We start from the raw sequence: 16,816 nt of genomic DNA, 5'->3' as shown, positions 1-16,816 counted from the left end.
GGAAGTCAAAACAGTTCAGTTCCAGTACATACCTTTATAGTCTTAGTTTGAAGTCTCAATCCATTCAGGGTACTGATAGCTTTTTCGGCATCCTTGGGATCAACGTAGTTCACAAAGCCGTAACCCAAGCTCTGTCCTGATTAAAAAGACAAATAAAGTCAGCATTAGTACTGCAGTGCCACACAATGGATAGCTAACTATTTAAAACCTACAGACACACACTGAGCAAACATTGCTTATACTGAAGAACAGTACCTGCTCCAAACAACAAAAATTGCAAAAGGTCACAACATCCAATTTTTCCACTAGCAGTAGTAGATTTCAAGTAGCTTCATCTGTTCTTGTGTTCAACACAGAAATTGCTACATTCAGTTTAATGCAAGACTTCAAAACTGATCAGCAAAATAGGTTCAGAAGTATATTACGATCTTTTAGACACTAGAGGATGTGCAGAAGCATCAAGTTTTAAGTGACATCAGGAATCCACTCAAACTTTTTTATTGAACATAAATAGTATATTGAAAAAATTCTGGACTAGTGCTGGAAAACGAAGTGCATTTGAAACTCACTCAATTTCAGAATTTGAGCCTAATTAGAAACCAAAATAATTTACAAATGTTATTCCTGCACTACATACAGCCTTCTTAGTAACAAGGAGTTTAAAGGCTCATTTTGTTCCAATATTTAAAACAACAGGTACAAGTATCTGATCAAGAGCTAAATATCAGCTGAAGATGCAGTATTATTTTCAGGTTTATTTAGTGTTGGAAATTCAGATGACAGATTAACATAAAGCATTTTTAATCAGTTCTTATCTCTGAACAAAAGCCCCCTTCTAACTATTAATTCTGCCTTAGCACTTATTAAACACTTGATTTTAGCAGTAGTCATCTTTTGACAACTTCAAAACCTACAGTATACTATCCCTAACCAGCATACTACTTTAGAAGTACTTTTAGTGTATAAGAAAGCAAATAGGTGTAAAATTTTAATGTAGTGAAAGGATACACTTAGCAAGAATACTACCCTTTATTAGTAGAAATCTTTCCAGAAACATTCCCATATTCTGGTGTTTTGTTCATTTATTTTGTTTTGTGTTTTTTGTTTGTTTGGGGTTTTTTAGGTTTTTAAGACATCAAAACAAGGAAAAAAAATTGTCAACAGGCCATAGGGAAGCATCTGACATATCTAATTCACAAAATGCTAGTTAGACTGATTAGCTTGGATACACAACAATATAAAAGGATAAACAACATTACATAAAGCACAAATGGCAAATTCATTTATTGTTCAAAAAAGATGCAACAGAACTCAAGCTGTATCAAGTTCTTGTATGGTATGTGCACAGTATGCATTTAACGGCATGTAATACAAAAAAACAACAGGAATTTTAGCACTTAGTTAAATATGATGAGAGGGTTTACTTACAAGCCCATCACCCCTGGCATTTGTAATTTTGCACCAATTATGCCTCCTATGGCCCCAAAGGTGAGAGGACACCACTACCACCCCACCCCCCAAAGCTACTTCCATTCTCTCCCATCTCCTCCTCAAAAACACCACAGACAAACACAAATTGCCTAGATGGAGCCATGAGCAGGTTAATTATATATAATTAATACATGCATTAACAGAGAATCCAAACCCCAGTGGGATAGAAGACTGAGCACCTGCCCTAGAGAACCCTGCCCTGAGCAGAGGTTAGACTCCATGTTCTTCATGCCTTCAACCTCAGCAGTTTGTCATATTTCTGTAACAAACCATATGGAAACATTCAAAAGCATTTCTATACTCATTTACAGCTCTACTTAGATATTGCTAAGTTTCTAATCCTAGAAGCCTTTTTCCTTATTAGTTTGATTACAGTAGAGCAATTTCTGTACCTGTCACCTCCATCACTCCCACTGTCTGGAGAAACTCTTCCCAACAGCATCTCCAAAAAAGAGGAGGCTCTCTTTGTGCATGACTGATTTCAGTGTTATCTCCCAATACAGAAACGCTGATTTCAGGTGTTTGCTATTAATCTCCTGAGGAACCCTTTTAAATGACAACCTTTAAAGATGTTAAAAATCTCAAAAAGAAAGCTATTTCACACAGGATGTTCCCAATACAATACTCGCTCTTTCCAGATTGAACAGAAAAAGAAATTATGTAAAGAAATTACTCCTCCTATGCTTCTTTGTTGATGTGATCTACTTTTCATACTAAAAACACCCAGACTGCTGCAGTCAAAGAGCTTACCCAGCTGTTATAGCGGATTCAATTCATGACCATTCTTCTGGAGACACTCTATTAGTTAAACTTGATAAATATTAGGACACTAGCCTAGGAAGGTGCACCAAAAGCCCCAGTAATTTACTCAGGACAAGTCTGAAATAATTTGTGCAATTTTATTCTGATTTTACAATTAAAAAAAAGCTTTCACCATGAGAGTGGTAGAACACTGAAACAGGCAACCAGAGGGGTTGTGATGTTTCCATTCCTAGAGATACTCAAGAGTCTGACTGGTCCTGAGCAACCTGCTGAAGAAGAATCTGCTTGAGAAACAGGAATGACTAGATTATCTCCAGAAGTCCTTTTCACCCTTAGTGAATGTATGAATGAGATTCTATTTACTTCTGTTTTATTTAGGTTATTATCTAAAATTCAGAAGTGTTCTCTAAAGTCCTTATTTATTTAGAAAGATTAAGAAAACGCAGAACTTCTTAGACATTAAAATTATGCTTGAAGATTAGTGGTTTAATTACACATTATCAATAACTGAGAGCCAAAAATCACCTTCTTCACAGCACGCAAGAAAGATAAATGTTGACTTTGAACAAACAATGCAAATAATTGTAAATTGAACCTGATTTCTGGAATCGGATGTTCGAGGAACCACTCTTAAATCTACCTGCTTATATTAACCGCTTGTTAAGAGGTTTGTTCAGTTCATACACAGACGGCCAAGTTCCAGAAAATTCAGACAAGCATGTAATAAAATGCAGTACAAGCAGCTACTTCAAACGCCATCAGTACGTCAACTATTCCAAGCTATGTCTGACAGGTGGTGGGAAAGTACCAAGCAGGTTACAAGGAAGAACTGAGTTTCTAAGTTCCACATAAAAACTTCAGTCTAAAATTCAAGTATCACTATGGCTGTACAAGCCAGAGAGAAGTCTCACCCTACTGTGGATTTCAGACACAGAGACCACCACACCCACTGTGCACAAATTTTACTCAAATAGAATTAGAGGCAACTGGCTAGGATAACTCAAACCAGTTCTCCTTCTGTGAAGCTTTTCCCCATTCTTCGATGTCTAAGCATTTGCTTTCAAGACAAAACAAGGAGAAGCTAGACTTAAACCAAATCAGCCACCACTTAGGCTATCCAAGAGGAACTTCATTATTTAATGAATGTAATGACTAGTTTGTATTGCCTGAGGGACTGACCTAAACAATGACAGAACTGGACTCTTCCATCTGTGCCTCTTCTACACCAAACGCCACTTGCCAAGAGAGCAATGTCCTGCAGAACACACATTTGTCTCTTAGTACCATATTTAAAAATAGATTACGTGTCTGAGTACACAAAAAGCTGATGGAAGAAAGAAAGTAAATCTATAGCTATCCACAAGTTAAACAATCCCCAGATTTAAATGTGTATCAAAAAGCTGCTTAGTCTCCTACTACTTTTAAGACAGGGTCAGCTCCAGTCCGCTCTTGCCTCAGCTTTGTGTTTCCAATTTGTGCTTAATGACATTGTCTGAAAAAACTCTTACACCTCTCCAGGTTAGCTGTCCTGGTGCTCTGTCTGATATTATGTGTTTACCCAGCTGAATATCCAGTTTTGCTTTTTGAGGTTCTTCAAAATTGAGGCCTACTCTGCCTCAACACAGACAAGACACTGTGTCTTCACCTCTCTATCTCAAAACTCAGATCTACAAGTAGTATTAAATTTAGCTTGTCCTAAATAAAGGAGTGTCAAGAATTTCTTATTTAACTATATTTATTTAACTTATTTAACTGTAAGTTGAGCCTCATCTCCTGGATAGCTCTTGTGGCTACTTCTCAAACCTGTTTAAAGATGTTTCTGCAAATCTCCTTCTAGATTTTATGTTTTAGACACTATGACTATTATAGAACATGGTGCAGAAAAACCCCAACAGTTAGTTAAATGACTGGTAAAAGAAAAAGTCACCTGAAGTAGGAAAAGTGAAATTGATGAAATGATCTGGAAGGAATGAGGAAATAGATGGGGGAAAAGCAGTCTGACTTGAATTTTTCTTCAAAAAAATCTGAAAAACCAAAAGCCACATAGTAGAAGTAGTGCATCTCACAAGCCTGTAAGACAGCAATGGAGTTAGAATAAAAGCTATGATTTGCAAGTTTGCATTGGAAGTTCACAATTATTAATTACATTTTGTGTTTCACGCAACTGACACTAGTAACAAAGTCAAATTCAAGCACAAGTAGCAAAAAGTCTTTTCAGTTAGGCATCTCTTTGAACCTAGACATGCTATATCCACTATTAGTGACTGACAGATGTTCAGCCTCTATGGCCTACAGTTGCAGAAAGCACTATGCTACTTAGTTTAATAGGGGAAACTGTTCAATTTTTATTTCACATTTTTGAGCTTCATAAATATGACTTGATTGCTCACGTATGATGATCCAAATTAAACAGTAATTTATTAGATAGTGCCAAGTTGCTTTTGGCACTACAGTCAATATATGGAATGGATTTTGAGAGGGGAAGGGCAAAAAGTAATTTCAAACAATTTAATTCTAATCAGTCTTTGAAAAGACTGCACAAGAGACTGATTGGAGATCCAAGTGTACACTAGAAAAGCATAAATGAAGTAATTTACCATTAAAAAACAAGTAATGAACACACTGATTCAGTATTTAGGAAAGGAAAGCAGACAGACTTCATAGGCACTCATCACCAGAAGATCAAAGAAGTTTCAAGTTGAAAAAGAAATAAGTAGGAAGTCATAGCTATGGTCACAGTGCTCCTGCATTTACTATTGTGCCTTGAAAGATGCCATTTTTTTTTAGCTTTAAAAATACAGGCTAATTCACAGTACTTATCAGAGAAGAACCACAGATAAACTAGTTGCATGCTACGCAAGCTGTTTCGTGTTTCCTATAAACTATAAATAAATAATTCATACAGCTATAAAAGCCTGAAGAAAATCCTGTGCTATCCAATATTCAGAACAAATAGATGCTATCCACAGAGAAAGGAGGTCATGTAAAGTAGATGCGATAGAGGTGGGACTTATCCATTTTTAATGTTTTGCTTTTAAAAGTAGCAGCAACATTCCTTAAAGCAGGATGGAGGCCTCTCAGAAAGCTACAGAATTAAATCTGGCCAGGGATATCAAGGCGAACAAGAAAAGCGTCTACATAGGTACCTTGGTGAAAGAAAAGGTTAGGGAAAATGTGGGCCCTCCCTGCCACAGAAAGATGACCTGGTTTCCTGGGGTATAGAAAAGTCTGAGGGGTACTGAACAACTTTTTTTTCCCCACAGTCTTCACCAGCAAGTGCTCCAGCCACACTGCCCAAGTCGTAGAAGGCGACGACAGGGACTGGGACAATGAAGAACCACCTACTGTACAAAAGCATCAGGTTTGAAACCATCTCAGGAACCTGAAGGTGTGCACAAGTCCATAGGACCTGGTGAGATACATCCATGGGTTCCTAAGGGAACCAGCAGAGGAAATGGCCAAACCACTATCCATCATACTTGAGAAGCTGTGGCAGTCTGACGGAAGTTCCCACTGACTGGAAAAGTGGGAACATAACCTCCATTTTCAAAAAGCGAAATAAAGATAAAAAACGTAGGGGAACTATAGGCTTGTCAGTCTCACCTCTGTGTGTGAGATCATGAAGCAGATCCTCCTGGAAATTATGGAAAGGCACATGGAAAGCAGAGAGGTGACGGCAGCCACCATGGTTTCACTAAGGACAAATTGTACCAGACAAATTTGGTGGCCTTCTGCAATAGGGTTGAAGTGATAGTGGATGAGGGAAGAGTGACTGATGCCATCTACCTGGAGTTGAGCAAAGCATTTGATACTCTCCCACACTGTTCTTTTCTGTAAGCTGGAGAAACATGGATTCGATGGTGGCTAAGGAATTTGGCTGGATGTTCACACTCAAAGAGTTGCATTCAGTGGCTCAATGTCCAAGTGGACACCAGGTACAAGTGGCAAGTAGTGTTCCTATGGGGTCAGTACTGGGACTGGCACTGTTACACTGTCACCAACATGGACAATGGGATCAAGGACACCCTCAGCAAGTTTGCTGAAAACACTGAGCTGCGTGGTATCATCAATACACTTGAGAGAAGGGATGCTATCCAGAGGGATCTGGACAGCTTGAAAGGTGCGTGCATCTGTGAGGATTCATGGAGTTCAACAAGACCAAGTGCAAGGTCCTGCAGCTGGGTCGGGGCAATCCCAAGGACAAACACAGGGTGGGCCAAGAATAGAGTACATACAGGCCTGTGAGAAGGACTTGGGTGTGCTGGTGGATGAGAGGCTGGACATGACCCAGCCATGAGCACCCACAGCACCAAACATGTCCTGGGCTGCATCCAAAGCAGTCTGGCCAGCAGGGTGAGGGGTGAGATTCTGCAGCACCTCTCCTCTGAGGACAGCCTAAAAAAACTGGGTTTGTTCTGCCTGGAGAAGAGAAGGCTCCCAGGAGACCACATAGCACCTTCCAGTACGTAAAAGAGAGATGGAAAGTGACATTTTACAAGGGCACATAGTGATAGGAAAAGGGGGAATGGCTTTAAACTGGAAAAGGGCAGGTTTAGATCAGGTATAAGGAAGAAATTCTTTACTCTGAGTGTGGTTAGATACTGGAACAGGCTGCCCAGAGAATCTGTGGATGCCCCATCCCTAGAGAAGTTCAAGGCCAGTCTTGATGGGGCTTTGAATAACCTGTTCTAGGGAAAAGTGTCCCTGTCTGAGGAAGGAGGGTTAGAACTAGATGATCTTTTTAAGTTCCCTTACAATACAAACTATTTTATGTTTCTAAGAGTTCAGCTATCTGAACTATCATTTTGCATGGAAGTGTTCAATAACTATGTGGTATACATTAAAAGTAAGACCTGAAAGGTAGATTAATATGACTTTTAACCTGACTGTAGTTAAATAAGCTGTTTCAAGAGAGGTCAAGTCCCTCACAAATGCACAGTGAACTTAAATGCTGCCTTTTCAGTAGTCCTGCAACATTTTATAGCTCCTGAGAAGAATGGGTATTGCTTTCTGCCTAACACCATGATTAGACAGCAGCTGATTAAGATTGTGGTTTTATTTCATGACTGACTAAAGCATCTTGGTATTCTACTAGGTCTTCTCCGAATGTTTTCTGGGCAGAAATTTGCACAGGTTTGACCCTAGAAATTTCTGGCCTATATAAAGCCTGGTCTGGTGTCTCCTGCTGTCCAGCTATCTACTAAACCCGTATTTTCATTATTTCCCTCTCTACATAGCTGCTGCTAAAGACAATTTTCCTACATACATGACTGAGAAGCTTGCCTTCCCTGACAGAATCTAGAGCCAGTACTGTAAAACTACTTCTTCACTTGAGCACACAGCTGGTATCTTCCCCCCTCCCCCCAACACTGCTCCACCAGTATACAATGGTATTATTACCAGATGACTAGCAGCTGCTGAAAGGAGAGCAACTTCAGTACTAGACGAGTTTCCACTGCTGCATTTCTTCTCGCAGTCAACCACTTTCAACACACACTTTCTACTAAAATGAAGAGAGCAGCCTTTTGACAATGCAGCACAATGCTTTTGAAAGCCTGGGACACCCACCACACGAGGGAGTCCTTGGCTGCTGTTTCCCATCAGAGCTACGTAATACCCAGTGCAAGGGCCGAGCAAGCTAACTTTTGGAAGCAATTGTTAATTACATTAGTAGAGTACCCAGATAATCCTGCATCTTGTCTGTAATTCTTAAACGTTCCTGCAATGTCTGAAGGTCAAAAAAAATAGATAATTAACAGTATCAAAGAGCAAGTGGAAAGGAGATAACACAACAAACAGAGTCAAGACGAAGTCTACAATCAGTCGAGCTCTCAAAACCTTTTCAGAATGTACTAATCAAGGAAGACTGAATGAGTTCTATGAGATGTACTGGTTCATTTTAAGGAGCAAGAAGAGCTGTTGTGTCAAAGTTCTCATTAACAGGTAAAAGTAATGTAAGAAAAGCAGCCCCACTAACTGAATCCTATCAATGCTAACTAAATCTTGGAAAAAAAACCCCAAAACTGTCATAAATGACCCTCCTTACAGACATGTCAAACAAAAAGAAAAAAACAAAACAAAAAACCCCATAACATTTACACCTGATTAATAATAGATCTTAAAATTAATAAACACCACTAAGGTATAAAACTAGTTTCATGGTCTAATACAAAAGCTAAGCAGAGACTAATCATACTCTGGAAAATTAGAAGTCCAAATAGCAAATAACACATTCAAGCATTTACAGAGGACAACCAAAAATGATTGATAAGCATACATTTAAAAAATGGGATTTTTCTAAAGTAGACACTGAATTCACCATATCATAATTTCAGACATATTGGCTATTTCATCTTCTGCAAAAAAGATCTTATTGCAAAAGACTAAGTTATAGGAATATAACCAGTATCACAGAAGAAATGGTAAAAAAAAAATCTACCTTGGAAAAAAACACTCAAATGGGACATACTATTTGCATCAATATTACAGTGAAGAACACAATTCTGAGGTTAATAAAGTCTAGGAACTTTAAGTCATTGTCTACAAGTCTACAGAAACAGAACTCCTAAGAATTCTAGAAGATTGAGGACCTTATTTCTTTTTATAATTTAACTTCATGTACTGCCTTCAGTGCTAGTTCCTTCAAAATGTCTCATCCAGACCTTGACTGAAAGAGAATAGTCCATTTTTTAGTGAATAGTAATGTATTTTCTACTTCCAGTCATGTAAGTGTTCATTTTACAAACACTGTTTTCAATAAACTAAACTTTGTTTAAAGCCGTAAACTTCTGTCTCTGTGAATCAAGTTAATTGGCAAAGATCCATTAAGCCACTGCAAGAACCAGTCAGCTTCATATTTTTATAACCAGGACCAAGTCAAGTTCACAGCAAACTGACATTAGGTTTTACTCTCCTTTCATCACTCCAGAAGATATACACACTGGTGGAAGAACGCTCTTATAAGAAACATCCATTACAACAAAGAAGACCATACATAAAGCTCTCAGTAGAATTCATCTCATGGACTCATACAATTTTTTGCAAGTCTCCAAAAATCTCAGAGTGAAGATGTGTTCCATGACCAGTACACAAAAGCAGAAGTGGCACTACAGAAAACCCAGAGGATTACGTTAAGATCAACTTACAAGCTGCAAGCAGTAGTCTGTGTTGTCCTAAAAGCAGTCCAGTATGGCCACAGAAAAGATAATAGTACTTCTAGACTCTAGCCCAACTTCAGAAACATAAAAACTTTAACGGAGTTTCAGATATAGAAGTAAGAAACACTCAACGTTTTGTCTGTGTGAATTTGCAATTTAAGACATTGGAATGCTCTACAATATGCTAGTGATCCTGCAGAGTGACAAACCCACAAAGGACTTGTGAGCCAAGGTAAGATATCATTCAGCTGGTACCAGCTCTTTTACAAAAAAGTTGATGCATCTTTGAAAGTCTCTACTGTCATCTGTGATTAATGCTATGGAGACTACCACAGTATTATCTTGACAGCAAATAAGGCTAGGAGCACACTCTCAGACATACAACTCAAACATTTAAGTGTAGAACTGTATCTGGCTGTGGTGTATAAGAAGGACTAAATGAGTAAGTGGAGAATACCATCAGTGTTACCTCCTTTCCATTTACCCTTAACATAAATTACTCTCCAAGATTCAAACTACTTTTTAGTTTGTGTTAAGGCCTGAATTGCATTTTAAAAGCAGCTTAGCAAAATGAGGGAACCTGCCTAAGTCATTGAGCCATGCCCAATTTAACTGCAGTTTGCTTATAGTTCCAGCAGATGGATTCTATTAACTGAACACACAACTCATACATCACTGAGCAGGCAAGGCTGGGCAGCTTGCAAGAAAATACCTGTAAACTATGATCACTTCTAGATTTCAATGTTTGATACTTCAATGCCTTTCTCACAAACCATTTCTTAGTTATCGCTCTAAATCTGGAATAATGAAAGTTGAAGAATGAATGAAAAGGATCAAACACTGACCAAAGTATTTGACAGTATATCCTGCCCTACATTAAGTAGATTATGTCTAATCTCAGCCAGGTTCAACTCTTTATTAATTTGGTGACATCCTCCTGCCTTACAGCTTATAGTTGTTCACATGTTAAGAAGAGCATCATCTGCTGTTCATGAGCTGCTTCATCAATAGAAGCTTGTTGTTGCTGGGTACAAAAACGATGGTGCAGCTCTGGTTCTTCCCTGCAGCAAGTGGAGAAAGCCAGTGGTAGGGGGTACCATGAATGCTAAGCATTATATGAACCTGATAAAAGATGTTAAGCAAGCCAGAAGAGACATCAACTGAAGGTTATTAACAGAGATACACCATGTCCAAATAGGAAATCTAAACCGCAGAAAGCATGGCTGAAAGCAGGGACTGCATGGAAAGATGCATGCTGTTGCACAAGCAAAAGAAACAGCAAACGCTTATGGACACTACAGGAGGAGGAACACTGAGAATCTTGCCCTTTACTGCCTTGTGTTCAAACATAACAAGCAACAGACACAAACTACTTGAAATAATGAAGACTGCACTAGACACCCAGGCTTTCTTACAAACTAGCTTGTCATATTACAAGGAGAAGCTCCTTAACACTCCAAAGTGAAAGAACACCGTAGAATTTGCCAAACCAATTTACTTTTTTGAAAGCTAGCTTTACCCATCAATTTTTACCGCTATTAGTAGTAACATGTTCTAGGCACCTCCGTTTTTTCTTTTGCAGTCAGTTTGTTCCTCGTCAGGGATACAGCGAGCAGTTTTAAATATTCTGCCTTATTGTACCCACCTAGTCACCTTGAACAAGCAAATGGATGTAGAGCACTTTTTTCTACTGCTGAGGTGTTTCAAAACCTGCGGTAATGTGCTCACCCAAGCAAAAAACTGGCATGACACTTTGTTGTAGTTTAAACCCAGCTGGCAGCTAAGAACACATGGCCACAACTAAAAACGCTCCCCCTCACATCCTGGTTTAAAAGAGAAGGAGAATTAAAATCTTGCCAGTGAAGACCAGCTTAGCAATTAAAACAAAGTAAAATGTAATACTAATAATAAAAGGAAATAAAAAAGGAGAGAAGCCCCAAGAAAAACAAGTGATAGACAATAATAACTGCTCACCATCTGCTGGTTCATAGCAAATCCTACCCTCTATCCCAGGTCCAAGTCCTCTGACCTGGCTATGCTGCCACACCTGCTCACTGGCAGAGCATGAAACACTGGACAGTCCTTGACTCAGGGTAAGCACTGCTTAGCACCAGCCAAACCATCAGTGTGTTATCAACATTATTTTCATACTGATTCCAAAACATAGCACGGTACCTGCTGCTGAGAATAAAGGAACTCCATTCCCAGCCAAAGCCAGGATACACCTGAACATAAATTCATACCCCAAACTTCCCAGAAACACATACTATTTTGGAATGGGTGTTTTGATTTGGTTTTTGTCCAGGTTTTATCTGCTACTTATTCTTAGAGTTTTGAAAGACATCTGGAAATGTACCATGATCCTAAGTTTGAAAAATATTTCCCTGCTCCAGAGAACTTTTTTCATATGTTAACTTCCAATGTTGCTTTAAATCAGATGGTTTGTTTGGGTTTTTTTCCTGGTCTTTACTGATGAATAAAAAAACGTAAAAAAATGATAAACTGTCCTCAAAACATAGTTTCTTTCCCTAGCATAAGTCTTAGCTGTCAACTCAAAAAATATGTGCTTGAAAGTATGTCCAAGGGGAACATCCTTTTTTCAGTTTTAACAGCTGTAATTAACAAACAAGAACAACTACTAATCTTCAATACTGAGTAGCTGGGAGAAAGCCATTTCTCTTTGCAGTTGGTAAATGCACATAGGAAAAAAATATGCTGAGAAAAGCCGAAGTTTTCATTATTTGAAACTGAAGTATGTCTCCACAAACAATTAATTCTTACATGAACACAGCAAAATTCTTCCGTAAGTAAGCCTGGCTTTTTTAGTTTAGAAGGTGGTGGGGAGGAGTGGGGAAGTTAAATAATCAATGCATCCTACTCTAGATGCAAGACTTCATAACCATTGTGCAGCATTATTAGACTCCAAGTGCATTTCAAAAAGAGCTTTGGCTTAACGTGCACAAAGCCACAGCTACCAGAAAGACTACAAAAAAACCAGCAACTCTTATCTTCAATAGATCCAGAAACTCAGAAGACAGGAAAGAATTCAGATTAAAAATCCCCTTCTGTTTTAGTAAATGGTACTAAATGCTTCAAATAAGCAAAGGAAAAACCAAAGTAATTTCAACAGCTGGTCAATAGGGTAGAAATCCTGAAGATAATGTGGCTGTGTCCTTGATAACTGTGGGAATTAGTAGATTTAGAAAAAAAAAATTAAAGGAATCCTAAAATGAAATGCAGGATCTGAGCCCTCTCAGTTATTTTCTCTTTACTGTGGATTAAAGTATAAGGTCACTAAAACCACAGGCTTGCATACTTTTATTCTCTAGCACTCTACAGCTTTCTATCTACTTCCACTCTGACTTGATGTACTCCAAGAAGATAGAATTCCATAAAGAGTAGTATAATAAGCCCTTTTCTGGAGTTGTACACAGAAAACCACAATGACAGTCTGGCAAATTTTCACAGTAAGAACTGCCAGATGAAGTACCATGATAGAAGAAAATAAAATGTATATATATATATATATATATATATTACAGAAAATAAATACATGCAGCTAGAAAGTTCCTTGCACATCTTTTTAAGGTCTTGCTTCTATAACACAATATACTTTGCTACTTCAATACATAATGGACCAGCCATTAACCTGTTAGAGGCATCTGCAGCTTGATGTCTTGTTACTCAGCTTGTGGAGGCTGAGAGAAAGTATCTACTTTCTGTAGGGACATCCAGGTCCTTATAATCCACACGACATCCTTGGAGTAAAATCTTCAGGGTGTGCAGGTCAATTACATCACTAACCAAACTGAGGCAGATACTACAGAAACGTACCTTTGTTATTATAAATATTTTGCTCTAATCTCACAGCACAGTTACCCTGAGGGGGAGCAGTTACACTGTAAGAACTTCAAGTTACAAAAGGTCTCTTTCGCACACTAGCTCCCACTAAAATCCACACTTATTCAAGCAGCTGGCCTAGGATCACTAAGTTGTAACAACAACATATACCTACATACATGTATGAAAGAGCAAACAGTGGTGAGATACACCAAATTGGCAGCCTGGGACTCCCAATGTGCAAGCAAACACCACTACCTTAGCTAAAAGCACAGAAAACAGTCCGTATCACTACAGGACCAATGCCAGTTTGCAAACCCCAATGCTTTCACAGGCTTCTTTTAAGTTATGGCAGTCACTGACAGAAGTGAATAGTAATCTGCAGAAAAGTGCAAGATAATGTATATTGCATTACTCTCCAAGAAAAAGCAGAGTGTTTGCTGAAAAGCAGAGTGATTCAGTGATGTTCTGATTCACTACATTCAGAAAGGTCCCTAATCTTATTTAGTCATATAAAAAGAGTTAAATGTTTAAAACATCAAGGCCTTGCTTATGCTATATATTGAGATCAACTCATTAATTCAGGCTAATATATGGATGAATAATAATTTTAAAAATAGCTTGTTTCCACAAAGCTGGCACTAAGAGTGAATCCCTGGCAGGTTTAGTCAAACAAGTCTTTTCTACCTTTTTTACTTGTAAAAACAAAGCCTATGAACTTCTGAAAAGTCAAAACAGTGTTGTGCCTGCGTAACAATGAAAATCATATGGAAGTACAAAGACAATTAAGTGCTATCTAGAGTAATACAAGGGGAAACAATTTCCTTCATCCTCACCTGTTTACATCACTCATTTCCAGGAGACATGCAAAGTTCAATAAATTACACAGTTTACTCTGAAAAGGCACATTAAATGCTGCTAAATCCTTTATAGTAATATTAAATAGCAATCAGAAGTATAAAACACCACAGAATGGTCTGGGTTGGAAGGGTCTTTAAGACATATTTAATTCCAACCCCTTAATGGATTTAAGATGTTTAGTTGTGCTCTGTATCCACACTTAAGGCTTCTTTGAAACTTAACTCTTTCAGGATTATCCTTGCAGTCCAAACAGGATGGTTCTTCAAACACCCAAGCTAGCCAAGTAAGCCAGTACTCTGCTGCTGCACTTTTCTCCAACAAGCACACAGAGTTCAAGATCACTTTATTAACTTTGTGCTACAACTCACCAAGTCCCCAGGCCACACCAAGAGACTGCATTTTAAAACATGAACTTGAAAATTAAAAAGATGATTTTAAGATCAACCCTCCCTGTCCCCAAAAGATCTGTGCTTCAAGGTCTTGAGCAAGATGCTCCAGAGAGCAGTCAGTCACCACACATAAATATATACAAATTCATATAAATAGAAATTTGCCGCCAATCCCATTTGGTTTCTATTCTTGGTTTCACACTTTAGTCAAGTTTTGCACAACACATTCTGCTGGCAAGGCACAGTTTTCCAGGCAGCACCTTTTGTCCACATCTCTGCCCTAATCAGAAATTGTAAGGCTGACAAACTCACTCATCTCAGCACACCATTCAGCAGCAGCTAGCAAGTACCTCTGCATATCACAAACTCAGCGCACCACAAAAGCACAGGCAGCTTCCTTTAGCTGCCAAATTACTCCACCCTCCCAGCCAAGTGCACAGAACCTTACAAAAACATCCGATACATTAGAGTGATATAGGACTGCAAACATCAAACACATTGGGAGTGAAGACTAAGCAGGAAAAAGAGCTGGGGAGTTTCACAAAAGTAGGAAACTGCTCCTGAAACATGACAAAGTTGTTGTACTCTGTTCATTCATGTGGTCCTCTCTATATCAGGCACTTGTACTATATGAGCAAATACCTGGAATTCCAGCTACTCATTGCCCTACTACGGTCAGACTTTTCTTTTTTTTTTTTTTTTTGTCATGGGAATACTTAAAACTTTCTACACTGTAAATAAAGTAACTTTGAACACTAACCCACTCCACCAATATGCCACACTGTCTTCCTCTGGGACATAAAAAGGAAAATGACCCACCTACCTGGCACCCTACCTTATTCTTCAAGGAAGCAAGAAGCCCCAGATTAAGAGCCTCAGATTAAGGCATGACCGTATTTTTTTCCCCATCTTCCTGTAGTTTATATGCCCTAAAATTAAAAATTCCATTAAGGGAAGTGAAAGATTTATTGGAGTTGAAGAGAAAGCTAACACTGCTCAGAGCAACAGTGACAAGAGACTTGAAAGAAACTGGCAGTCCAGCCTCAACTGAGATCACTTTCAAAGTCAGGAGTTTTAGATATGCAGTAGCACTGACAAGGCATAAGGTTTCCAACGGCTCTGCCCTTGCCAGACACTAACATTCACAATGTTATGATAGAAAGAGAGAACACTACAGAGGTTAACAAGTGTCACATGTTCTAGATTTAAGCAGCCAGTCAGACAACACACTTTGTATTGCTTCCACTGAGGACATAAATAGGTTTCCCTTGATTATCAGAAGATTGCTGAACAAGTCACAGCAAGCATAAAAGCCATCTCTAAGAAATCAGTGTTTCTTTCAGCTGTGCTCTGTTGAAACAGGGCACTTACCCCTCAGAAGAGAAAATCCTTCTCCAAGTCACAGCCTCAGCTGCTTTGGCAGACTATAAATCAGCATTGTGACAAGTGTTTCCTCTGACTCTGCACCAGAGACTGAGTTCTCCATAACCAAGGATCTGATAGAGCAGAGTCCCTCCTAACACTGCACTGACTGTAAGCATATACACGGCCCACACTGAATTGTGACCAGTGTTACCACTGTGAACAACACACACACCATCTGATGACACCACGTACAACTCTAGATATTTTTTTCTACTTCTCTGACCAACTCAGAATCCTTTGCATTTATTACCATGGTACTTCAATGAAAACAGAGAACATGCATGAGAACTAAAATTCTCTGTACAAACTTTAGTTGCAAACATACTGACACAGGTGCTTCAACAATTTTATGGAAGTGTTCAACTTTCAGGCAGTTTTTCTACAACGACAGCTCTAGACATCTGAATTGTGTGCTGCATTTTACAACTTCACTTTGTGCAACACAGGAATGAGAGAGTACTTCAAAGTATCTGAGAAACTATTATCTTCAAGAGGACAAGATGAAATTTAAAAATTCAACAAGATATCCTGTTAGCTTTAGTCTTACAGAAATAGGTGTAAGAGATAGAAATGTGACCCTTCCTCTACATGAGTGTCCATCACAATGTACTGTAGACTAGACTACATCACTCTGGATTGTACTCTAGACTGGAAAAGTCTATGAAATTTTTAAGGGGTCACATAAAACTTTAATTTTACCCCGTGAGCCTATAATGTTCACCATAAAGAAATGCCACCACAATGTGACGGACAGTTACCAGCCACAAGCCAAAGAGGAACACAGATTTTTTTGAAAAAGGTGTGTAAGAGGATCAGGCTTTCAACCAACGTGTAAGCTCCACAGTAAGGCAGCTGGATCAAGTTTGAAAAACATGCCATGCATCAGTGATC

The 16,816-nt window shown here is 38.7% G+C and overlaps 1 protein-coding gene across 6 annotated transcripts in view; it reads right to left on the bottom strand.

Annotated features, from left to right (window-relative positions):
• The window catches only part of LOC138103673 (ELAV-like protein 2), a 94,790-nt gene that overhangs the window by 26,759 nt on the left and 51,215 nt on the right, over positions 1-16,816 (bottom strand). For all 6 annotated transcript variants that reach the window (XM_069002141.1, XM_069002140.1, XM_069002135.1 and 3 more), the window contains one exon: positions 33-136. In XM_069002141.1, the coding sequence (XP_068858242.1) occupies positions 33-136 (104 nt within the window). The remainder of the gene's footprint in view (positions 1-32; positions 137-16,816) is intronic.

This window comes from Aphelocoma coerulescens, assembly GCF_041296385.1.
Source record: "Aphelocoma coerulescens isolate FSJ_1873_10779 chromosome Z unlocalized genomic scaffold, UR_Acoe_1.0 ChrZ, whole genome shotgun sequence".
Taxonomy (NCBI): Eukaryota; Metazoa; Chordata; class Aves; order Passeriformes; family Corvidae; genus Aphelocoma; species Aphelocoma coerulescens.
Note: the sequence above shows the minus strand (reverse complement) of the source record. Positions and strands in the feature narration are given on the sequence as shown.